This window comes from Tenebrio molitor, chromosome 1 (assembly GCF_963966145.1).
Source record: "Tenebrio molitor chromosome 1, icTenMoli1.1, whole genome shotgun sequence".
NCBI lineage: Eukaryota > Metazoa > Arthropoda > Insecta > Coleoptera > Tenebrionidae > Tenebrio > Tenebrio molitor.
Genome location: NC_091046.1, coordinates 24,252,724 through 24,280,095, shown reverse-complemented (window position 1 = coordinate 24,280,095; position 27,372 = coordinate 24,252,724). Strand labels below are relative to the sequence as shown.

Here is a 27,372-nt window from a genome sequence, read left to right as displayed (position 1 = left end):
AGTTACTAGATAATGACGTCATCGCAAAAGGGTAAAAATTGGAGTATACAACAAATTTGATGAAGAAGAATTTTCAAAATATGAGGTGCTTCGATTTTTATGATGTTAGGCTTACAATTAATGTTATTATTGATAAATAAAAAATAATACAACAAACTATGAACGTTTCTGCGGTTCTGTGTAAAAACCACGTAAGTAGGCACTTTTTCTGTACTTATTTTTTTATAGATTTTCTCATACTGGACATTAAAAAAGAAAAACCCGAAAATGTCAAATTATTATAACCTTGTAATGAACTAACGTGTGATTCAAAAAACCTGTCATCAAAGTGTGCCATAATAGTTATTTATGTATTAAGGGCGTAAGAGGGCTTTTATGGCCTGAGGTGTGATTTTGAGCCCGAGTGATAACGAGGGCTAAAAACACGCTGAAGGCCATAAAAGCCAGTTCACGCCCGCAGTACATACACTATTTTATGCACGATTAAGACCTAAAACCCTAACATTTAACAAAAATTAATAAATAAATGTCTGCCCACACCACGGGATGTTTGCATCGCGTAGTACTCCCGTCAAATTTTTAGTTTTGCGCGTAACCTTGGAAACAGTGAAAACACCCGTAGCCATTATGCCAATTGCAATTTTCGGTTATAAATTCATTAACGAAATGATAAACGAGGATGAGAAAACGGCAGAAATGAGTGTCCAGTATCGAGTAATCCCCGTTCAAGATTAGGTAATTTAAGTTCAGTGGCAATTTTTTTCCTAATTTCACCAAAAATGTTTTTGACTTTTATTTGACATATCTTTATGGCCCACGGGCATAAAGTGATCCGTGGGCCATAAAGAGACGTTTATGTCAAGAGAATTTGTGCATAATTGTCAAATTATAATATAATCGTGCATAAAAAAAATTACGTATGTCTGATCATAAGGTTGGGACTTTATTTAGGGACCCTAGAACTACGAACGTATTCTTGAATCTTGAACTACTCAGATCAGAACGAAATCAGAACTATCAATCGGAGAGTTGAAAAAAGAAACAGAGTTCAATTTAAATTTAAATTTTTTAAATTAAATTTTAATTAGACAAATGTACTTCATTGATTTAAAAATAATTACTAATAAACAAAACTTAAAGACGATGTGTTATGTGACCACCACGTTCACGCATGCATAACCTAATACTTCTTTTAATGCAGTCAATAACATTTTCCAACATCCACGGCGAATTATTGATTTATTCGCAATTTTTATCTATCCTTTGCCGAAGATCATCCATATCAACCACAGGTGCACTGAAAATTGAATTTTTAAAGTATGGCCACAAAAAGAAGTCACACGGGGTCAAATCACAAGACCTGGGGGACCACTCATGTGGCATATTTAAACTAATAATGTGGTTGTCATAAAATTTCATTAAAGCACGATTCATCACTAAAGAATGTTTTTTCCACTGTTGCACTATTTTTATGACAATATAATTCATGTATCACGTGATCATCAATGATCCAATGAAAACGCGTAAAGTCCTTAGTTGCATGGCTATCACAGCGATAATAAAAAAAATAAAAAAAATTATCTGATTTATTTTTGTCGTTACGATTTTTGATTGAAATAAATTTGTCAGTTTGACAAATAAATGAATAATTTTGTATTTCATTCATTATATTGTCTCATCGAATATAACACGTGGTATTATTAATCATCGATGATATTAAATTCGTGAAATTGAAGCAGGACATTTCACTCGTCCTTCGGACTCGCGAAATCTCCAGCTCAATTTCACTCATAATATCATCGATAATAATAATCATACCACTAGTTATATTATAGCTGAAAATTCTCCATAAACCACTGACAGAATTGCTGTCTTCGAGGTCGATCATTTGGAAGTACTTCCTGGACTAGTTGTAGATGATAAGGGTGTAAATGAAGATCTTGTTTCAGAATACGTTGACAAGTGGTATAGCCTATAGGACAGATTGACTTGTAAATGGCATATTGAAGTATTTGGCCGTTCTGTTGTCGTACTGTTTCACTGTTACCTTCTTTACGTCCTACACTTCCAGTTTCCTTGTAAACTGCACAAGACAATGTACTTTTCTGTTTAATGTATCAAAATGCACGATCACTTCTGGAAAAGTTTCCTGGAAATCTTCAAAAGCATTACGTGTCGAATAAACCTACTGTCCATCAATTTTTACGCCGTTTTTAAAATAAATTTCCAACATGCAGGGTTTTTGGTGGTCGGTGAAAGCCAAAACGTTCAAATATTACAATCATAAATTAATAACCTATAAGATTCACAATCATAAATCTGAAATTAAATCTGTCAGAATTGACGCAAGCTACGACATGCCTGTCATATCTATCTTTGTCTTTCAGGGCATACTTTGATGAACGTTTTTTTGAATCACACTTTATATTAATGAATGATGTTCAGTTTGTATTTGGAAAATTTGAATATACTGGGTGCCCCAAAATTCGCGGAACAACGTAGTAGTACGTTGTTAAGTAGTCATTAAGAGATCAGGTAAACATGTTAAAAAAAATCAATCTTCTTTTTTGTAGAAGATATGGACCTATTCGTTACACTAAATGTGGCAACATTTAAAAACATTCTATGCATCCCAATAGTCTGCAAATATTTCATTTTTGTTGTATCTATGGAAATGAGAGGGAAAAATCAAAGCCGTGTTGCCGTACACTATTTGAGGTAAAACGAACATAAAATTACTACTTGAAAATGCTGGAAATAATGAAGAAAATAATTGCAAACCTGATCACAATCGTTCAAAATTATTAGGCCACTGGCTAGTAAAAGACAAATAGTCAAAATATTTTTTAATATTTAAAATAAATGAGATCAAAGCTGCACCTTTGGGCCCCCATATCTTCAAATCTAAGAGGTATAGAATTTTTTAATTATTTTTCTCGTTATTTTCTAACATGAATTGACATTACCTCATTGATTTGTTCCGCGAATTTTGGGGTACCCAGTAGAATTCAGATACTGAAGTTAAAGGAAATTACAATAATAACTCCATATGTTAATAACTCCGCAGTACTTACAATAAGTAAAACATGTCTAAGCAATTTTGAATTAAAATGTAATTCAAAACTTGGATACGCAAGTTCTGTGTCTTGTGAATTTTGAGATAAGAGAAAAGAAAGTGAACGTTTAATTTAAAATATTTAAAAAAATGTTGAAAATAAATGGCCTTCCTGTCATAAGTTACATAGCCAGTCAGCTCTTCATGTTACTGAAAAATCTTCTAAAAGATCTTCCTTATTAACGTTGTTTATAGATTAGAATTAAAATTCGCGAAATCATGCCTGTCGAATCGATATCAATCTGTGACAGCTAACAATGCATGGTTTCATAGTATATAACGGTATTAGGCCGATATGGGTTATATAACAGACGAGGTTGAGATATTGTAAAATTGAGGCGGAGCCGAGATTTTATAATCAACCGAGTCTGTTATATCCATATCGGCCCTATGTTGTTTTATAGTTTTCTTTATACCAATAATACTTAACATTAACGATGATTTATTTGTAAGACTGACATTTCTCTTTACTTCAAAAATTAAATTTAGTTGTCATTTGTGCTGAACCGTAGCAACGGCAGCAAAAATAACGGCCTCGGTCTGATAATTTTGAATAACGGCCTAGTCTGTTATAGGTGTCATATCAATCAAGCATTGAGTACTGATAAATCCTAATAACAGTATGGTATAAAGAAAAATATGTATTTTGATTTTCTTTCACGATGAGTCACCTGTTATCGATGATACCACGATAATTTTTCAGAAGAATCTGAACATTCTGCAAATGTATAGTTTTCCGTAAACTTTCAGAAACCAATTTCCGTTAGATTACTCTTCTTTATAACTGTTGAAACTAAGGATATGGAAATGAAAGATATACCTACCTACTTCAAGGATTCTTGATATCTTTTTTTTTGTATTTTTTTTTCGTCTAAAATTTTTACAATTGCAAGTACATACTTTTTTCATGGCTTCCTGTAATTCAGCTTTAAAATTTAAGAAGCTTCTATTTATTATACCGCAGTAATTACTTGCCTAATCCTACGTGTGTACACAATTTTATGTGGAAGTTTTGTTAACAAAGAACAGTAATATTCTCCCGTGATCGATTTTCCTTGCTGCATGTAATCAGTGAAAATTGCCCCATCTTTATCTCAGAAAACGGAAGTGACGATCTTTGGGTCGAGAATCATCATCCTTACACTCTTTTGACATTTATTTGGTGTATGTGTCGTAATGATAAAGCCAAGTTTCATCTGTTGTAACTATACGATCCAACTATCTTCAAATTGCCTCCAAATTCATTTGGATGTGGTTACCTTCAGTCGGTGTTGATCAACATTCAGGTATTTGGGTATCCATTTCATTGATACCCAATGAATGATGTGTAAAACGCGTTCGTATTTCAAAGTCATATCTGGAACAACATCAATTTTTTCTATTATTGATACAGAAGTGAGTTTTCCAGCTCTCTGCTCGTGTTTTTTTTTTCTACCCCGCTTAACTAGGAAGAATATTGATCTGCTAATGTTGTCCATATGTCGCAAAAAATTTCTTTGTCAGATTGTGATCATTGATCGGTAGTCAATTATGTCAAAGTTCAAATTTTTACCAGACCCTACTTTTTAGAAAAACCTTCATGCTGGTTAACATAATTTTCGCTGTCAAACTGTTTCTTGAATTTATTTAAATTTAAAAGTATGGACTTCTACATTTATAAGAGATGGAAAATATGCACACGAGATCTGCGCATTGTGAGAGAACAGTTGACCGCTACACTTATTTCTATTGGTTTGTGTTGGTTTAACTCATCGTTAACCTAACGGTCAACATCTGTTGTCTCACAGGACGCAGAATTCGTTTGCGCAGTGACGTCACTGTGCGACAAAGAGCATCCTTATTTGTAATTACGATTTATCATGAATAATTACACAATACTTATTAATAATTTAAATCACTAAAATTGCGTTCTAATGGTGTTCGTTTTATGGTTTTATTGCTTTACCTTCCTCTCTCGTAGTGTAAATAACTATATCTTCGATGTATAAATTTATTACTTCTTTAAAAAAAATCATATAGAGTGGTAAATGATGATATAGAGCATTCATTTTAAATGTTGGGTTTTGTAATAAACCTTGCCTGCTTTGGCACTTGTCCGAAACTCAGTAAATCTAAAACTATGTTCAACATATTCGGGTTCAAAATTAAAGATTGGTGGGATCGAGATCAACTTTTAGAAGACTAAATGGAACCATTAATATTTGTTGGCGATACTGGTGAATCATCTAGTGAATTTGATTCAGATTACGATTAATTTTTTATTTGTTTACGTATTTTATTATTTATTTCTTACTTACTTTAAAATATACATGTAATATATACTTTACTAATTACATACTCTTATTTCTTTATTTAGTAATATTATTTGTCAAATACATTATTTAAAATCAACAATCTCTGTACATTTTTTTGGTCACTGATCACAAAATGTGTTTTAATTTTTTTTTTTTTACTTGTGGACATTTTAACGTCTCTTTCTTTTGCTCGTCCATAAGATGGTGAAAGTACGATGTGGTACCAGTTTTACATGAACAGAAGGATTCCTACTTTACGGTACCGATACAATGAAAATTTGCCGCTTTCGTAATTTATGGTGTTTTGAGTTTACAACTTTACCCAACATTTAAAATGAATGCCCTTTATTTCAAAATAATAATTACATATTATAACAAATGAATATTGCGCCGCATCGTATAGTCCAGTCAATATAAACATTCGACCTTGCAAAAGGTCATGTAGTTCTGATTTTTTAATATGTTGTTTGGACCTCAGCCAAGAGTAAAAAACCAAATTTGCAACTTCGAAAGACTTGTGCGCACTGCTTGGTAGCCAAAGAACAGCAAAATTTTCGCACCATTTTCAGTTTTTGCTTAATATCTCCTAAGATATGCCTCTCACAGAAAAAGTTGAAGTTATTTTTTTAAACAAGATTAAATTCACTACAGTTTGAAGCCAAACGAACTTTGTGCGTCCAGCAGTTTCCGAGATACAGCTCTTCAAAAATTGGGTATTTTTTCTAAGAAGTGAAACTTTTTTGTTTACGTCTTTTATTTTATTAAATATCGTCAAAAATACTCGCCCCATGAGAAAAGTTATGGACAATGCACTTCAAGTATATTTATTTAGCTTTAAATTTGGAAAATATAAATGAAAACAAGTTTTCAGCGCATCAAACATCACGTATAGGGCCTAAACCGATCAAATACTGTCTTCATCGCCAGACTTGTTGTGGTTGTATGGAAAATCATCGACCACCCCAAGTAGGTTTCTCCTTTGGAACGGGTTCATAGAGCAGGTGACAAGTGGTCTTGATTTTTATCGCTCAAAAATTATTTTCCTCTTATTCATCCGCGCTCCATCTACCGATTACGATATATTGTTCATATCACCTTTTGAAGCCAGTGAGAGTAGTAAAGGTCATTTTCAAAAAACCTGCTTCATTACTTTTGATTAACCACTGTTCCTTAAAGCCAGAGATATTGTTGAGGGTGGCCAACATTCTGCTGCGTGGTTGGGAGGCTTGGAGGGTTCCATCTTCGCATGTCATTCCGGTGCAATAATGGCAGCGAGTGGCTGGAAGGAGCTACTTATGACTATTTATGCAGATCACAGGCATGGACAAAATGCTGAATGGTCATGCCTATTCACGGGCTGTACGAGCACACATTTTAACTAATCTGATATTGGCTGAAAGAGGCGAAACTGAAAATAAGCTACGTGAGAGCTCTCATCTTGTTTACAAAGGAAAATAGGACCTACCAAAGGCTGAGAGCCAAATTCAAAACTGCATTGCATAATTTGGAAAGTAATGGTCCCACATCAAAGCTGTGGGTCCAATATTTTCACTCGTCTACTTCGTAAAACTATTCATCCAGGCACTATATCTACACAAAGAGTGCCTACTTATATTTGCAAGATATGATGGCTCTAGAACAGCGGATGGATTCAACTGAGTTTAAGATATTCATAGAACGAAATTTTACAATCGGCGGATCCGATAAGTTTTGGTCCGGCCTGTGGTCAGATTTGATTGCTGATGCGGTTTATGAAAAGCTACGGTGGATTGACACATGTCCGTGGAATCTTCAGCAGTGTGCTAGCCCAGTGGACCGTAGGAATGGTGTTCATGGTAAACATACTCGTATATGCCAGGACATGTACCCGCCGAAACTCAAATTAAAGCGCGCGGATGAATGAGAGGAAAATCATTCTTGAGCGATCAAAATCAAGACCACTTGTCATCTGTTCCATGAACCCGTTCCAAAGGAGCATACTTGGAGTGGTCGATGATTTTCCGTACAACCAGAACAAGTCTGGCGCTGAAGGCAGTAATCCTCCACCAACTTCAACTCCCTTCAAGTTGTTAACCACACACATACTAAATTACGCTAAAATAACTTATTTGATAGGTTTAGGCCATATACGTGATGTTTGATGCGCTGAAAAGTTGTTTTCATTTATTTTTCCCAAATTCCATTTTTCGAGGTTTTCGGTTATATGCCACTTTTGAGAGAAGCATTGGACCTGCAGCTGCCCGTCAGATCTCAATTTAAAGCCAAATAAATATACTTCAAGTTCATTTCCCATGACTTTTCTCACGGGGCGAGTATTTTTGACAATATTTAATAAAATAAGATACGTAAACAAAAAAATTTAACTTCTTGGAAAAAATACCCAATTTTTGAAGAGCCCTATCTCGGAAACTGCTAGATGCACAAAGTTCGCTTGGACCTCAAACTGTAGAGAATTTAATCTAGTTTAAAAAAGGTAACTTGAACTTTTTCTGTGAGACTCATATCTTAGGAGATATTGAGCAAAAACTCAAAATAGTGCAAACATTTTGTTTTTCTTTGGCTACCACGCAGCGCGCACAAGTCTTTCGAAGTTGCAAATTTGGTTTTTTACACTTGGCTGAGATCCAAACAACATTTTAAAAAATCAGAACTACATGACCTTTTGCAAGGTCGAACTCTTTTTTATGTTTATACAGGGTTATTCACGAGAGGGGTACTTCTGAATTTTTATTTTGCCGCAACCAACAATACAATGGCAGTGACTACTAAATCAAATGTGTTATTTCTTTTAAATTATAAATCAAAGTAAGTTGAATAGATTTGTCAGAAATGTCAGATTGGCAGATAACCTGTATTTAATCAAAATTCAACAAATAAATGAACAAATTAAGTTAATGTAAAAGGTGTTCGAAGTGTCTACCATCAGCTTGGAAACATCCGCAGCGGCGACAGAATTCCTTCCACGCTCTCCAAAATGAGGATCATATCAGTCTTTTCGTCGTTATTGTAAAAACAATTTTTTCGAATTGACAAAGATTTTTTGCTTTAACGTCAAAGGACAGAAGGACAGGACTAACGGCCGTATTCACCAACGCCAGTTAACGTTAACTGTAGGTTAAAATGTTTCGTTACCTTAGTTACCCAACTATCCCACCTCCACCCGGCGGCACGGCAATTTTGCCGGAGTACATACACTATTACGGATATTACTATCAAGTAATAGTGCAGTGCTTATCAACATAATTACCGGCGTCTGGCCTCCGCATTATGACTTTGTTGTGTATTATGTTCTGTGTCAATGTTAAGGAACTTCCTCACGATGTGACATGAGTATAATAATATACCTTTTTGAATTTCAACTACCAATGTGTTATCTAAATCCAGAATTTTTAAATTTTTAAAAAGAGATTGCGGTACTATTCCCGTTGCTGAAATTACAAGTGGTAAAATCGAAATTTTTTCTAAACACCAAAGATTTCTCATAGCAACGGACAGCTCTAAATATTTATTAATTTTTGTGTTATATGTCTGTGTTATATTATGTGAATTTGGAACAGCTATATCTAAAAGATATGCTTGCTTTTGTTGCTTATTCAAAATTATAATGTCTGGTCTGTTATGCTTAATATGAATGTCAGTTAAAATTGTTCTATCAAAATATAACTTGTAACTGTCATTTTCCAAACAACTTTCTGGTGTATAACTATAATGTGGTTGTGTATTCTTTAATAAATTGAATTTAACAGCTAAATTCATGTGTATAATTTTAGCGAATATATCGTGTCGTTTTTTATATTCGCTTTGAGCCAAAACGGTGCAAGAAGAAATAATGTGTTCAATTGTTTCCCCTTCAGTTCCGCAAATCCTACATTTATCAATTATCGATTGTAAACCGCATATGTTACAACAATACTTTCGTATATTTTAACCTACAGTTAACTTTAACTGGCGTTGGTGAATATGGGCCTAAGAGCCATTGTGGATTCAGTTATAATTATTTTCAAAATTTGAAATCAAGATATTGTTGCAATGTGTATAATGGGTTGCGGCAAAAAGAAATTCAGAAATACTCCTCTCGTGAATAACCCTGTATTGACTGGATTAGTAGCAATTTGATAGTTTACTGGATCGGATATTTTCATTTAATACGGTGCGATCAATTAAAAAATAAATCGAGTCGGCGTGTTACCTATGGCAACCCATGCTATAGCATAGGCTTCAAAGCAAACTCGATTTATTTTTTAAATGATCGCTCGGTATTTGTTTGCATGATAAACTGTGCGGGAAGAATATTTCCTCATAGTTTCCTCAATGTGGCAACCAAAAACAGTCAGTAATTTACTATAGTTTGTCCAGCGAGAGATTGGTTGACATAAAAATCACTAAATTCTATGCAGAGAAAGTATTACCTAGCGTAAATTATTTTTTAATTGACCTTCAAGCAATAATATTTTTGAAATTATGCTCTAATTAATGTACTGTCGCGAGCAAAAAATTCTGGTCGTCAATGTTATTTCAAAATTTGGTTAGATTGTCACAAATTAAAAAATGTCTCTGCCTGATTATGCCCTCGTCAACAAAGTGTCAAAAAATTAATTAATCATTGTCAATTAATGTCATACAAGATGATGATAGGTTATGATATTTAAGACCGTTTTACAATAGAGCATTTTCCAGTTTTTTTTGCTCGCGACAGTATTCTAGTGCATTTTGTAGTGTTGGGTTACAGATGTACAATTTAAAATGTCCCATTCTCTCGCTGGACGAATAAATGGTATGTTTTACCTGAGTCGTAGAAAAAATATTTTATAATTTATCACGCCGCGAAATACTGAATCTAAAATTAACTGTGATGGCTTCTTCTTAACATTATAATACCTACCTACATATTTTGTCATTGTTTTCAATTAAATCTTACATGAAAAGACAATTATGTTAACAATAACATAATAGCTATTTGTGCAATGAGTTGAGAAATGTAATTTTTTTTCGTATCGCATGACAGTAAAATCAAAAACATGCCGCGTACGGAAAAAATGGATTTCCTACGTATTGCACACATGATTTTTTTCTACTGGAGTTTGAAAAATTAAATTAAATTTGGATATTCTAAATTAAAAAGCGGAATCAAAATTGTTTTGTATTCGTTACTATAGAGAAACAATTTTGTTTACAAAAAAACAAAGTTTACGTGAAGGCGTTAGGTTGTTCGCTCGAATAAATTTACAGAAATTCTATTAATGTCTGATACAAGTGAATCATTTGATATCGAAGAACATACAAAACAGGCTGAGTACAGTTGGTTGCAAAAAAAACTGGAACTGTCATTGTAACATTGACACATTTTTACAATTTTTTCATATTGTGAAACCTTCTCACGAGAGATAGGTTAGAATTATGGTCAAAATTCAATGACATTTTTAAAAATTATTTGATAGGCATTGTCAAGTAATATCTGTTCACGTTGGAAGGAACATGAGTGGTGCAAATGACCTGACCTGTCACTATGACAACTCATTTGAAAGTTAATGCCAAATGTGTGCGATTTGCACCACTGCTGTTCAATCCAACGTGAACAGGATATAGAGACAACTAATTGACAAATGAACAAAACCAAATTTACATTAGGAACGTTTTTTGCAACTAACTGTACGTGGAAAGTGACAGCGCACGAATATTTAACAACGTTTTTCGTGTTCGTTTAGTTTAAGCAAAGTCTTGAAAAACGTGAATTCATCGTAAATTTGGAGGTTATTTTTGACAGATGTAAAGTAAGGTAGGTATATAAACGGAAAAGTTTAATTATTTAGTTAGGTATATAAAGTTTGTCCAGCGAGAGATTGGTTGACATAAAAAGCGCTAAATTCTACGTAGAGGAAGTAGTACTTAGCGCACGTGAAATTTGAATTATATCCTTCAAGCCGTAACATTTTTGCCTTGAAATTATGCTTTAATTAATGTATTCTAGTGCATTTTGTAGTGTTGGGTTGCTTTAATACAATTTAAATCTCTCGCTGGACAAAGTATACCAATTTTCACGTTACGTATCTCAGAAAACGATCAAAATTTCAGTGTTGAAATATTAATTCCTCCCTTGTTAGGAAATATTCCAGTTTTCTTAACTTAAATTAATATTCAGATTATGTTAATTTTCCAAACTAGTTGAAAAAACATCTTTTGTTAAATTCCACTGCAAATAAGATATAGGTATTACAATAAAATCTTTAGACCAAATGAAAGGAAAGAAAGGTAAATAGATATACGAGTATGTAATTAGCATTACCTCAAAATTAGCCCTTCACATACGATTCAATTGAAATAAACACATTCTTAGGTAAGAAAGTTTTAATTTTTGATCTAAATCTATTGAGACACTGATTTTGAAAACTCGTCGGTAGTTTATTAAAAAAAAAATTAACGCATAAATAATTGATACCATTTCTACTGGGTAAGTCTTAAATTGATGTTTTTCATGTTGTAATGATGAAGAGAATACTGGGAAGGATAATTTAGAAATAGAAATTAAGTTTTTATAATTAAAAACTCATGGTACAGACTGGCCACGAAAATTGGATTAACTTTTCCACATTTGCCCAAAAGATGGAACTACAATAAAAAATGAAATAGAATTGCTGGCAACATTGTTTTTTTTTTACGTAATTATGCTTTCAATAAATATTGGTTGTAACCGATTAGGATATGTTGCAAGCTAATGATTAGGGCCCCGGATTTTAGGCAAAATGGACTATTTTTATTTTTTAAGGCACATGTATGAAACTTGTCTATAAATGATTTCTGGCTTAATTAGAGTAATTAGAGCCATATTTGATTCTGCCTATTCGGCCTAAAATGCCCTTTAAATACCTATTTTACCTTTTAACTGCCTGAACATGCCTAAAATGACCAAAAATCAATTTCATTTTTGCGGTTTTTTCCCAATTTTCGAATTCTGGGAAGTTTACGGTATTGAAAATGTAAAAGTGGTACCTCAATAAAATTTACAATGCTTTATGATTTTAAAATTTAAGGAGATGTAATTACTGAAATGTACAAAGTGCAGTACAATACAGGAATTACTTTTTCGCTTTTACGGTTGGGACCATGATGTCAGCGGTAAATACTCCGACAATACCTAAGTACCACAAACCATTAGACTGGACTGGCATAAATTACAGAGTTTATCTGTTTGCCTCTGTTCGAAGGGGTGCAGGTATACGCGGTCTAATGTTTTCTGATACTTAGGTATTGTTAGAAGCTTTAACGTTTATAAAATGGTCCTTGCCATAAAAACGAAACAATAAGAGAAACCTTAAGGGTGTCATTTTCTAAAAATTTAAGAAATATAAAATTAACCATCTCCTCTGAAATTTGGTGGGAGACGTAAATATAAGCATTACAAATTTGTCATTTCTCGTTTACTTTATCTCCGTGCAGTGGTCGTGTTTCTTGTGAACCTGTTTAAAGTGAACATAATGCCGAAACAAAAAATTAGTTTACGCGAAAAAATATTACAGTGGACAAGCAAGAAAGATTTATATGAAATAAAATCAACCCGAGAAATGTTTTGTAAAGCTTGTGGTAAACTGGTAAGTAAGCATAATTAAAAATATGTCATTTTATATTTTTTACTTATTTGAAAATTTTATTTTTTGTAGTTTATATGCGAAAAAAAATGTCACTTGCAACAGCATGAGCAAACGGCCATCCATAAAGAGAACATTATGACACCGCTTCGGCAAACGTTGCTGACACAGAACTTGGAGGAATCGGCAAATAGTACATTCAATATGGAACTTTGTAACGTCTTTTTAGCTGCCAATATACCATGGCACAAACTACAAAATCCTGCGTTTCAGAATTTTCTGACAAAATATTGTGGTAGAAAAATTCCGGATGTCTACTTTACGGAAAAATTATTTACCAAAATGCTACAAAGATGTATGAACATACTATCTTTTAATATTTAATTTAAAATTATTTTCACTTTTAGACTATTGACCGCATTCGGAATGAGCTGGATCCTTTTAACATATGGGTTTCAGTTGACGAAACAACAGATGCACTTGGGCGATATGTGGCGAATTGTCTGGTTGGGAAACTTTCAGAAGATGAACCTGGAAAATCTTATCTTTTGGCGTCTAAACAATTAGAAAGAACAAATCATGAGACAATAGCTAGATTCGTAAATCAATCTTTAGGTAAGGGTTTTTCACTTTTTTAAATTTATTTTGATTTAAAATTTCTATGCGTAGAAATCTTGTGGAGTACCAGAGTTGTTGCTGAAAAGTTTCTTTTGTTTGTAACGGATGGAGCACCATATATGATAAAATCTGGTAGACACCTTAAGGTGTTTTATCCAAAAATTGTGCATGTCACATGCTTAGCGCATGCTTTAAATCTAGTGGCTGAAAAAATTCGCTATCAATATGAAGATGTGGATAATTTAATTTCGAACGTGAAAAAAATTTTCGTTAAGGCACCTTTGAGAGTTGAAATGTACAAAGAAAAACTAAAAGAAATGCCACTGCCTCCACAGCCAATTTTAACACGATGGGGAACATGGCTTCAGGCTGCTATGTTTTACAGCGAACACTTTGATTCCATTAAAGAAGTAAGTATATAAAAGATAAGCAAATTAATTGATTGTTAAACTGTTTTTAACTACTCACAGGTTGTCATGTCCTTTGATGGAAGTTCTGCTGTTGCTATTCAAAAAGCACAGTCTATAATGAAGAAACCCGGAATAAAAAACCAATTAATTTATGTTCGCAGTAATTTTAAAATAATCTGCGAAAGTATTACTCAATTGGAAAAAAATGGGTTACCTTTAACCGATTCAATCAAAATTGTTGAAAACGTATTTACCTCCCTAAAAAAATCTCCAGGCCCTGTAGCAGCAGTAGCATTAAAAAAACTTGAAGATGTTACTGAAAAAAATCCTGGATACAAATTTCTTCTAGAATTGGCAAGAATTTTTAGAGGTGAAGATGTGCCGGAACATGACACCAAAATGGAAGAAATTTATTACAAATTTGCGCCCATTACCTCTTGCGAGGTAGAAAGAAGTTTTTCAAAATATAAGTCCATTTTGGTGGATAACCGACAATGTTTTAAAGTAGAAAATTTAGAGCAATATCTTGTATGCAATGTAAATACGTAACAATGTAAATAACTAACAAACTTGTAGTATTGTATATTAATTAATAAAAAATAATTAGTAAATATCTTGTTGTGTGTACCTACTTAAAACTTTAAAAACACATTTTTTAATTTAATTAACCACAACTTTAAGGACCTAGTATGGCTTATTTTCAGTTTTTAAGGGACTATTTGCAGTAGTTTAAGGGACTATTTTAGGCACCTATTTCCGACTTTTTAATTGCCTAAAATCCGGGCCCTACTAATGATCCTTCACTCTTACAGCTACTGTTCTACCAGAGCGACCTTCTTTAGCAGGATAATACAATTTTATGATATTTATTCGCTGCTCAATTTGCATTGGCAGTTATTAATAGCTATTTATGCACCAAGGGCGTTACAACGATGATTACGCCCGGAGAACGATGAAATCGAGCTCGTGGGCTTTAGCCCGAGAGATGGATATCGTTCGATGCATACAAGATTTTATTTTTCACTTCGTGTTCTTTAAAAAAAGTCAAAGAATTGGCATCTTTGTGTACGCTTTATCTGCATCTGGCGGCTTATGAAACAAAGAGAGATTGTTTACTTTTAATTGTCAAATTTTCATTTGACTTGTCAAATTTGCTTTTAAGTTGCAATGTGTACAAGAAAAAGGTCAAAAAGTAACGGAAAGTTTTAAATCGAAAGAGAAATATGAAAAAGAGTACAAAACCTTTAGGATATGGCAGACAAAATATGAAATAGCGACTGTAAGTGCGACTGTACTGTTGGCGTGCGTTCAAGAACTGGTAAGTTTCACAGTAAAATTATTTTCTAATTTTGTGTTTAGTCTGAAAAATACACTCATACTATGTTATGCTATGGACTAAATATTCACTTTTGAAATCAACTTTTTTGAGGGCGTAATGAATTCATTATACCCTCTTATTACGCCCTCTTATTACGCCCTCTTATTACACCCTCTTATTGCGCCCTGGTTGTTATGGACATATTTACGTATTTCGTATCCTAGGAGTTATGATTCAATTATACCGTGCGATCCAAAAGTCTGTCTATCAAGTGGGTCATGACAGTGGAAACGAATGCCGTTGGGATGCAGCATATTTGGCGCATATTTAAATGAAAATTAAAATAGTATATTATGATACGAGTCTTATTTTATCGCACGCACGGGTTTAGAGCACGACGAGCGTAGCGAGGAGTGCCCTAAAGGAGTAAGTGCGATAAAATGCCTTATAAACGAGATGTCATACAGTATCTTTTCTACTTTGTCACTTTTTCAATGAAAAAAAAAAAAAATAAAATTTAAAACCGTTAAAATTGAAGGATTCCACCCAAGGTCACGTCTGCGGTCTGCCGCGACACCACAGTATCCGTCAACATTAAAAAATTAAATTTCACTGTTTTTAGTATTATTAATTCATGGGTACATATTATGATACGAGTCTTATTTTATCGCACGCACGGGTTTAGAGCACGACGAGCGTAGCGAGGAGTGCCCTAAAGGAGTAAGTGCGATAAAATGCCTTATAAACGAGAAGTCATACAGTATTTTTTCTACTTTGCCACTTTTTCATTGAAAAAAAAAAATTTTAAACCGTTAAAGTTGAAGGATTCCACCCAAGGTCACGTCTGCGGTCTGCCGCGACACCACAGTATCCGTCAACATTAAAAAATTAAATTTCACTGTTTTTAGTATTATTATTATATCACGCCTTTTCCTATTGCTATACGCAAAACAGTATCGTAATAGTATCAGTACGAACGCAAAGTAGAAAAATATGTTTTTTGATCCTCAATTTTTTGTAAAAACAGCGACATTTCTTGGCAATATGAAGAAGAGTGACTCCAATTTTCGTAGCCACTCTGTAGAGTTAATATTTTGAATGTGCGAAACTTACTTTATGGTCATGGCGGATTTATTCATTTTAAGTTCGTAATCTTTATAAGGTACATTATGTTTTGTCTTTTCTTTGTTTTTTGTTAATAATCGTTATCTTCGAAGTGGTCCTGCTGGATATAACAAAAACAACTATATTAACAACTTCAACATTATGTTTTACGGACACTTCCTTACATAAGAATAAAACTGGAATTTACTCCCGTGGAGTCAATACTCAAATATCATACGACACTCTTTAGCTGACAAACATCTGTTAGCGATCTCTCCTATTATCCTTAAGTCGCCTGGACAGTTTTACAGTAATAATTTTTTTTGAGTCACAGCAGAAGCATGGCGGATGGTCAGTAGTCAAGCTGGACTGGGCTTTGGGTCTTGTCATTGCTTTACATAATTATCCCGAATGCCGGCTAACTGCGGGATCAGTTATAGGAATGAATAGTAATTGTAAAAAATCTGTGAAATTTGATTTTGCTATTGATTAACTTTTTTAGTGAAGAACCAAAAACAAATTTAAAAGTGTTGTCTTTAATAAATAGTAGTTTATTTAACGAGTTTGTGTGTAATTTGGGCTTTTTTTGGCATGAGTGGGCCAGTTTAAAACTCGAGTGCCAAAAAAAGCCCAAATTACACAAGAACGAGTTGAATACAACGTTTTTTTGTTCGACGAGCCACCCCAAAGGCTCCAAATCGCTGAAAACCTTTAAAATTAGCTTGACGTTTCGTTTTGACAAGTTGTCAAATTTATCAAAATCCGTTCACACAGGAGAAAATTCTCAAATTCTGACAGTGTCGAACAAAAAATATTTTTACTGAAATTTAAAAATTTGTCTTCTTAAGTTCTTGTCATATTGTTCCATTTTTGTTAACATGCAACATCACATTGCAAATGTGGTTACATAATATGTATTTACGCTAAATTTATCGCCGGGGGAATTTGCATAATTTTACCTACATTCAGTTTTTATACTGAATTTATCAAGTATTGCGGATAAATATACGGATATCAAGTACATATTATTACTTGATGTCCGTAATGATAAATTAACATAACATTTTCACATCTGTAGCAATTCTCATCATAAATAGGGAAATATGCTGTGTTCTTTAGGTTTTTGATTTTTTAGTGTCCTAAATGAACCTGACCTGAGCAAAAAAAATATACATACCGCACAACAATTATCACATAAAATATCTACATTATTATGTTTATACAATCATGTGAAATTTGAACTTTTAACTTTTTGAAGTGAAACTTTTTATGGGAGGGTCTTGAAATTCTGATCGGCAACCTTTTTGTGTGACGAAAAGTGGTGGGGGTAAACAGTCTCGCACAACGGTTGCGCCAATATTTCCATCTCACTTAAATGTATGTAATTGTGTATACTTCTGTCTTTGTCACACTCACGGCATTTATCGATAATGTTTTCTCTTTAATTTGGAGGCTTAAAAATGAACAATGAGTTACGCATTTCGATATTGTTTAGTGTTATCGTTGTTTATAATTTATTTTCTTCATTACAATATACAATTTTGTTGTGAATATGCTATTTAAAAGTGATTGATGAATAATTACAATGTTTCCCTGTAATACAAAAGTTTCACTTCTATCGTGCGTCTTTACGACACATTCTGTTTTTTTTCTGTGTTAATCTTCCGAGAATGAAATTGTATAAAATCCATATTGCACATATCAACATAAGAAGTTACAGTCACTGATTGATTCGCTCTAAAGTATTGTGGTAAACGAGATGGTTTTGCAATGTCTTGCATACGGTCAACAAAAATTAACATAAGCAGTGTAAAAATCAATTATCATTCCAATACAGGGTTGAAATCTTTTAAAGATTAAATTTAGTCTATTCATACGAAATGTTTGCAGACCATTTGCTACATGAAACATGAAACAAAGTTATGCGATAATTGTTGTGCGATGTGTATAATAAGTACATTTTTTTAACATGTTTTGTTAATGTTTCGTAGCAGCCTTTATTTCTGATTGCTACTATGCATCTATTATGCGTAGAGTATGAAACTGCAGTTTCAAAGCATTCATCAGTATTCTTGAATTTTTCGGGGTTATGATTTAAGCACTCCCTCACACTGACTACACAATGCAAAGGTGTGTACAGTGTGAACATAAAGTTATGTGACGTTTTTAAGAAAATTGGTCGGACAGGTCGATTTTATTTAAAAAAAATGCCACCTGTGGCGTGAAATTTGTTTAAATGACGTCATTGGTTTTTTCCCAATGACGTCATCACCCACTTTTTTTAATGACAACCATAACTTTTTCGTTCTCTTTGTGATAGACTTTCCCACTAAGTACCTAAACGATGAATGGAAAAAATGGGTACCTTATAGTATTTTTACCCCGAATAGAAATATTGACTGAAATAATAAATTACACCAACAAAAAAACAGATCTTAAAGTACCCCATCCGGTAATTTATGGTGGGGTGTTAAATAACCTCAGCCAAATATTTGGTGACACCCAATGGGCAAAAATGATCGGTTTCTTATACAGGCTGTTCTCGAAGTTGAGGTGTTCCTTGTAACAGGAGATACTATACATTATTCTTAAGAATTTCAGCCTAAATCGTCTTCGTCTTAGTAAAATGTTTGTATTAACGGAGATAATTGATTGCATATTTTTATAGTTTTTAAAATTTTGAGTCCGGTCCTGTCTATTTCTCCGCTATACTAGATTAATAAACTGACGTGGCCCAGGATGGAATCTTTTCGAAAATCGCTCTGCGTACTCTCTGGACGCCGCAGCTATATTCTGATAGCATTGCCCATACTTTAGCAACATATCTGTGAGCTCGTTATTTTCGTAATGATAATCCATTCCGACTAATTAGATGACAATTCTGACAGTATTTTTGATTAAAGTCCATGCTCATTTGATTTTTTTTTGTCAATTTTACAGTGTCTATAAAAGAACATATATCAAGAGTCCTGTGGAACTCGAATATATTTGATTTTTGCCGCTTTGTAGCATATTGTGGTACCAAATAGAAAAACAGAGGTTATGTAACTTCATTAATGACAGGTTCTTTGATTTTTACAATAAAAGCAATTAAACGCCTTCGTGAGGCAGCAATCCATACTCCAACCTTTATAGGATGCAATTGGGTTTCGTGGATTTTCTGAACTCCATATTCTATAGTTTTGTGCTTCGTCAAAAAAAAAAAATGGTGTCTAATAATAATCTGCAAGCAAAGTTCAAAAATTAAATTGTTTAATTCAAATTCATTATTAGGAACCTGTCATCATTCAAATTGTTCAAAAACCAATTGCAGTATTCTAAGCGCCTCTCAGAATCATCTGGTCGAAGTTCTTGAAGTGTTGTGATTTTGTGTGAATAGAAGTTCAGGTTTTTCTAACGGTACATCAGCCTGAAGTGATAACTTTCTGAGGGATTTTTTTGAACTTTGTTCCATTCGTTGGAGTAAATCTTCAACAATTTCTTCATTCACTGGCGCTCTTCCTACACTTTTACCTTTTTCAACAGTTGCCACAAATCTATCCACAATCCTTCTAATGTGTGGAATTAATTTTGCTTCCACGATGTTGTCATTTGGAAATTTTGCGAAAAATTGTTCCTTGCAAGCGTCTATAGAATAAACCCACTCTCCATTCTACAGGGTACCATTTCAGTAATACGACATCACAATGAAGGTGTTTTGCTCTAGCGATAAAACCATTGCGGTTTACTAAAAAGATTGCTTATTACTTACTGTAAACATACGAAAAAATGTCTTACCTTTGCTACTTCCTAACTTGTTTTTGGTATTCACAGTTCACACTTATGCGGAAAAACGTTTTACTCTTGATAAAGACTGTTGAAGAAAATCACAAGCAAAACAACTAAGACGCCGAACTCACAAACTGACGCTAAGATTTAATTATTAATAATTTGACATTTGTCATTTGATATCTAATTTGTCAGCTTCAACGACTCGACGTAGTTCGGCCAAAAAAAATATAGAGCCGCACAATTCCACAGGACTCTTGATATATGTTCTTTTATAGACACTTTGTAGTTGCTAACAAATCAGCGCAAAATTAAACATGACCGGTTTCAAAAATTTCAAAAAAATTAACTTATTGTATCTTCATTGCCGTACACTTTTTACTAAGGTGATTTTGGCTAAAACTCTTTAGAACAACGCATACTATCACATGTTAAAAGAAACGCCTCAACTTCGAAAACACCCTGTATACCAGTAAGTGGATTGTAAACTGTTTCTTTGTTGATATGATTTATGATTTTAGTCAATATTTCTATTAGGGGTAAAAACATAACAATTTTTTTGAGAAAATGACACATTTTACTTCAAAAATTTAATTTAATTTTTAATTGACCTCAAACAAAAATAAACAAACATCTAACGTTACCAAAAAACTTTAATGCAAATATTGAAATTGCTCCCCGCTAACCATTTGGCACTTACTGACACTGTACACTGCGCTCAATAATGTCAGGACTTATTTGTTCCAATTCAGATCGAATTGTTTAAATTGTTCTTCTAAATTATTGTTTAGTCTAATAAAATAAATGACGTCATGTAAACAAGTTGCAAGTTACATGATGGTATTTTTCGAAACAAAATCGACCTGTCCGAGTGATTTTCCTAAAAATGTTACATAATGCTATTAAAAATTTTGTTCCAAACTTTATGTTCACATCACAGTGTATATGTACCTACCATCGTGCAAATACCGCAAAACACGTTGCGTTGCCATCGGGACGTTTTTCAGGAGTTTATCTTGCATGTTGATCAAAAAATTCAGATAGTTTTCACCAGTCAATCATTGAGATAAAACATGAGCACTAACTAAGTTTTCAGTGTTGATTTCAACCTACTCCGTACCTACGCCGTAGGCGAGGTTTATAAGTGCCTAAGGTCTGCAAGGGCACTTTCTTAACAAGGTTTGAATACTATTTTTTTCCTTACCGGCACAACTTCGTTGAAAAAAGTCAAAAAAAGATGGTTATATTCCTGATTAAAACGAAAATTTTGAGAATTGAATAGTAGGCTGGGTTATTTGTTTAATTAACTTGTCATCGCATTTGAAGATTTGACGTTTGTTCGAAAATTTGATGTAAACCGGGTAAAGTAATCTACCTACCTAGCTTATCTGTTTATTTTCCAGATTATATCTTACCTTAGCGAGAAAGTTGAATTTTCTCACCTCAAATGAGGTATCCACAGCCTACATTTCTAACCGGTAGGGAAAAAAATAATACATAATACGGTGCGATCAATTAAAAAATAAATCGAGTCGGCGTGTTACCTATGGCAACCCATGCTATACCATAGGCTCCAAAGCAAACTCGATTTATTTTTTAAATGATCGCTCGGTATAATCATTTTTGTTAAAAAAGTACCAGATAGGGAATTTATTTCTCTTCCATTGGCAACATAAAGGATTCAAAAAGCGACTGTCACGATAAAAATCAACCAATTCCTCAAATATTCAAAAGAGTCGTCGTCGTTTCTGTTATTCCTAACCCATCGCTTGATACCTCCCTCAGCCCCTACTGCTATACACAATGTACAGCTTGCGATAAAGGATACAAATTTGCCGGCATCAATATTTTACACTTAAAAAATTGTACAAAAATGCTGCATGACACTGACATTTTGTGCGGCCAACCTAAAATCTTTCATTAAAAATTCTTGTGTCGATTTTCTTGCCTAGGTAGGGAAATGCTAGTTTCCAGACGATTTAGACGAATGAAAAATCAGTGTTTCTAGACGGAGGCCGAAAAAATTTATTATTATTTATACTCACTCTGCTACACCTGATTGTACAGCTTACCCTTACTCATAAAAAGCTAAATATTCATAACAGACACGATACGACACGGTTTTATCATTATTTACTCTTCTAATATAATTTGCGGTTTTATAAAGAAAATGAAAAATTAATTACCAGCAGGAGTCAAGAAAATTTCATTTTTCACAGGATTGTTGATTAAAATTAATTTTGTGGAAAGTTTGCAAGATTATATCGAAGTTTAGTTTAAAATTTCAAAACTCATTTTTATATTATATGTACATGATCCATTTTTGATATAGGTACCTACAGAATGAGATGTTTTTAAAAACTACTTTAACTTTGATGAGTTTTTTGATGAGATGTTACACCGTAAGTCAAATAACAAAAGAATTAAAAAGGCAATATACAGGTGTCCCAAAAATGGCGTACTAACGGTGCACTACGGTGTAGAAGAGATTACCGTAAACGCCAGAAAAATGTTTAAAAAATTCTATTGGACTTATTTTCTGATTTGGCGGTCTTTGAAAGTGGCACTTAACAGGTCAATTATTTTGAAATATATGAATGAAATTTTCATGACAGCTACGTCTAATCGTACATATTATCACAAAGTACAAGATCGCTCACTACCAATATCTAATCCTGCATAATAGAGAATTTAGAAGCTTTGTAAATCGAAAAAATTATTCTAAATCCTCTACGGTAACATTGCAAGGTAATGATGTATGAATATATCTTTGTTTACATTGTATTATCGTTAATAATAATAATAAAAATAATTGATTTTTTTGTCGGAAACATTTTTTTCATGTATATTTAAACATCCTCGATAAGGTAGTAAGTAGTTTGTACGCCATTTTTGGGACACCCTGTATTTACATGTTCAATGATTTTAGAGTAAGGTATGATAGTAATATGCAATATACTTATATTAACAATATTTCAGTATTCAGTAATATTTAATTTCTAAAGCTCAACGTACTAGCATTAGACTCACCTATAGCGAATGCAAATAGCATGAAATCACTTTCTTGACTAATCGGAATTAGTTAATTAAGTCGGAATCTACGTTATTACCAGGTCTCCATAATCTATAACACAACATTTAATTAAAGGGATCATATACAAGGGTTTTCATAATGAATATTAAAGCACGGACACTGTATGTGTGTATCAAATAATATTCGAATGTTTTGGTTTAACTAATCCTTATGCAGAACGCCGATTATTCTGCAGATTCTCCCGACTTAGCCTGTTCGGATTATTACCAATTTTCAAAACTCAAGAAAGTCATAAGAGGATGAAGATCTACGGCAAAAGAGGTGGTGGTCTCTAGAGATCTAGTTTGAAAAATTGGTCGATACAAAATAGTAGATTAAAACATGAGTTTTATAAAACTTAATATTAAGACAGTCAGATTTACAGCAAGATTGCCGCAGGCAGGAGTGCCCTTAAGTTTTATAAAACGGGTTTTTTATACTCTTTTTTCTAATTTGCTTATTTATGTGGGATATAGTTTAAGAAAACAAGATTTGTAACAACTTTTAATGATAAATTATAACGTCTCTCGAAAATACAACGTCAAACAATAATAAAAAAACTTCTCCTCGCCCACTATCCATTTCCTACAACTCGGTCATCCTGAAATTCGTTCGCCTCGAACGAATCGAGATCTTCTTGACACCACGGCTTCATCATCTCAGCGCATGATTTGGTTGTTCTCGGACCATCATGTGTGCCAATCTTCTTAATATGATAGCGGTCATTTCCAATTTTCTTGATTACTTCATACCGACCTAAATATTTGGGCAGTATTTTGGCATTAGTCTTAAATTGGGTTCTTTTTCTTTTGATGGAAACTTGGTCTCCAGGTTTATATTCTCTTGCCATTTTACGTTTCCTATTGTAATTCTTGATGTTTTCCTCGTGGATCTCCTTAATCTGTTGTTTCGCTTCTTTGCGCAGTTCATATCTTTCTTCAATGACAGTAACAACTTCTCTTTCAGAATTTTCAATCTTATCTTCAGAAACATCAACAGAACAAACATCTTTTTCTTTATTTTTGCAATTCAACTCGTTTGCCATTTTGTCGACAATTCATAACTTTTGGTTAAAAAAATTTACTTGTATTCATAAATGCTTACTTGATCACTTTAACGGATTTATTAGGGAACCTAACACATTTCCAGAGTTTTTGGCCCATGGTATAACATATCTGAAACCAAAAGATTCCGATACTAAAAATCCATCAAAATATAGGCCAATCACATGTCTGCCTACAATTTATAAAATTATGACATCTTGCATTAAAGTAATAATTTACGACCATTGTCAAAAATTAAATATACTTAATGAAGAACAAAAAGGTTGTGTTAAGGAGTGTTTTGGTTGTAAAGAACAACTCATAATAGATACGGTAATAATGGAACAAGCTAGAAAAAATAATAGAAATATTTATACCGCGTTCATAGACTACAAAAAAGCCTATGATTCAGTACCACATTCATGGTTAATTAAAATTCTTAAAATTTATAAAATTAATTTGAATTTGATTAACTTTTTATCCCATGTTATGACATTTTGGAAAACTACTTTAAATTTATCAATAAACAATACTAAATTAAAATCCGAGCCTATTCAAATTAAACGGGGAATTTATCAAGGAGATTCTGTAAGTCCTTTATGGTTTTGTCTAGCCATTAATCCTTTGACAAATCTATTAAATAGCACTGGATATGGTTTCAATATTAGACTTAATAATACCACACTATCCAAATTAAATCACCTTCTTTATATGGATGTCATAAAACTTTATGCACCTAAAAAGAATCAAATTTTATCTTTACTAACAATAACTGAAAATTTCTCAAATGATATTGGCATGAGTTTTGGTATTGATAAGTGTAAAACGCAATCAATATGTCGCGGTCATTACGAAAATTTAGAATATATAACTAAAGAAGGAGATTTCATTAAAAATTTAAATAAAGGAGAATTTTATAAATATTTAGGTATTAATCAATCAAATCATATTCAACATTCAATTATAAAAGAAAATTTAGAAAAACAATTTTATTTAAGAATTAAATCTATTTTAAAATCAAAATTAAACGGTAATAATTTAATTAAAGCAGTTAATACATATGCTGTTCCATTGTTGACCTATTCTTTTGGTGTTATAAAATGGTCCAAAACTAATTTACAGAATATAAATATTCAAACTAGAGTTCTCTTTACAAAATTTTGTAAACATCACCCCAAATCTGCTATTGAAAGATTTAATTTACCACGCGAAAATGGTGGTAGGGGTTTTTCAAATCTAGAAATTCTACAACACAATCAAATTGCTTCACTAAAAAATTATTTTCTCAATAGAGCTCGTGATAACACTTTTTTAATGCTTTGGTTTCAGCGGATAAAGGTTACACACCCTTAAATTTAAGTGATAATATAATTTCAGAAATTGTTGAGCCAAATATCCCTGACACTATAGCAAATATAAAACAAAAGTCTTTACATGGGAGATATTTTAAAGAGCTAGAACAGCTAGAAATTAATATTCAAGCTTCTCATGCATGGCTTAAAAAATCAAATATTCATCCTGAGACTGAGGGTTTTATATTTGCAATACAAGATCGTGTTATAAATACAAGAAATTATAAAAAACACATATGCGGTTTACAATCGATCATTGATAAATGTAGGATTTGCGGAACTGAAGGGGAAACCATTGAACACATCATTTCTTCTTGCACCGTTTTGGCTCAAAGCGAATATAAAAAACGTCATGATATATTCGCAAAAATTATACACATGAATTTAGCAGTTAAATTCAATTCATTAAAGAATACACAACCACATTACATTTATAAACCAGAAAGTTGTTTAGAAAATGACAATTACAAATTATATTTTGATCGCACAGTTTTAACTGACATTCACATTCAGCATAACAGACCAGACATTATTATTTTAAATAAACAACAAAAGCAAGCATATCTTTTAGATATAGCTGTTCCAAATTCACACAATATAACACAGACATATAATACAAAAATTAATAAATATTTAGAACTCTCCGTTGCTATGAGAAATCTTTGGTGTTTAGAAAAAATTTCGATTTTACCATTTATAATTGCAGCAACAGGAATAGTACCGCAATCTCTTTTTAAAAATTTAAAAATTTTGGACAAGTGTATTATCTACAAAATATGCGAAATAATTAATAAACCAAGTAGAATTGATATTACACTGATGTTGTAATTTTTAAATCAATGAAATGTAACAGTCACGTGAATGAATAAGTGATTATTGATTTTTTTAAATCATGATGGACGGGACATGACGGACGGGACAATAATTACTTTCAATTTTAATATACTTTATTTTACCAACCATTACAATAAACAAGTACTTTTAACTACAAAACGAACAAAAATAACAATAATTCGTACTTCATTTTATAAACAAAGTTCAAAATTCAAAAATCGTAATAAGAAAACTTTCTGTTTATGAGTACTTGTCGGTAAAGCGTTTTTAACTTTTTTGAAGGCATTTTTGAGGACATTTGCACGCACACAACTGAGAACCTAATAATTACAACTTTTCCTCCTGCTTTCTTCAACTTTTTCCTGAATCTTCTTTTACGAGCCCTTTCAAATATTCTTTTCTTGTTCGATAAAACAGCATTACTCTTCAATGAAACTCTTTCTCCTGCTCTTTCTACTCTCTTACTTTGAGGGTCATGTTATAGAAACCCTTCTCCCTTATTACTTGATGTAATCTTGTGTCAGTATCGCCGCGAAGCCTCTTTGTTTTGTTTTTTGAATCTTTTTTTTCTCTTTGCATCCATTTTTGTGTATATGTACAAAAAATATGCATAAACCATTTATTAGGCAGATTTCGTTTATAGAAAACTAAAAAATGTAACAAAAGTTACTGTAAATAACTAAAAACTATTATAGGAGTAATTTTTATATCACATGTTTCACATTATTATTTATTTTATGACGGACGGGACAGGAAAAATGGTGCTCTAATGTTCGCAAATGGCACCCTATATTTTTTTTAAATAGTTCTTCTTCATATATCGGTCCTTCTACTTTAATATATAAAAGTAACAATAACCG

At 32.7% G+C, this 27,372-nt stretch overlaps 2 protein-coding genes across 5 annotated transcripts in view; both read left to right on the top strand.

The window, feature by feature from the left end:
• The window catches only part of Nmdar2 (NMDA receptor 2), a 268,077-nt gene that overhangs the window by 20,496 nt on the left and 220,209 nt on the right, over positions 1-27,372 (top strand). The window lies entirely within an intron of this gene.
• On the top strand, positions 12,146-14,767 carry LOC138141554 (uncharacterized). Of its 2 annotated transcripts, XM_069062289.1 has the most exons (5): positions 12,146-12,995; positions 13,065-13,347; positions 13,400-13,607; positions 13,662-14,020; positions 14,081-14,767. In XM_069062289.1, exons 2-5 carry the CDS (start codon positions 13,303-13,305, stop codon positions 14,567-14,569), a joined length of 1,101 nt encoding a protein of 366 aa, XP_068918390.1. In that variant the 5' UTR covers positions 12,146-12,995; positions 13,065-13,302; the 3' UTR covers positions 14,570-14,767. The 2 variants fall into 2 exon arrangements, with proteins under 2 accessions (XP_068918390.1, XP_068918389.1); XM_069062288.1 differs by having other exon boundaries at positions 12,146-13,347.

What these genes read in the sequence shown, in the direction of transcription:
- LOC138141554 (XM_069062289.1), top strand. Translation starts at nt 13,303, where the DNA reads ATGTCTACTTTACGGAAAAATTATTTACCAAAATGCTACAAAGAT. An exon ending in ATTCGTAAATCAATCTTTAG is followed by an intron (nt 13,608 to 13,661) that starts GTAAGGGTTTTT and finishes TTCTATGCGTAG; the next exon opens with AAATCTTGTGGAGTACCAGA. An exon ending in ACTTTGATTCCATTAAAGAA is followed by an intron (nt 14,021 to 14,080) that starts GTAAGTATATAA and finishes AACTACTCACAG; the next exon opens with GTTGTCATGTCCTTTGATGG.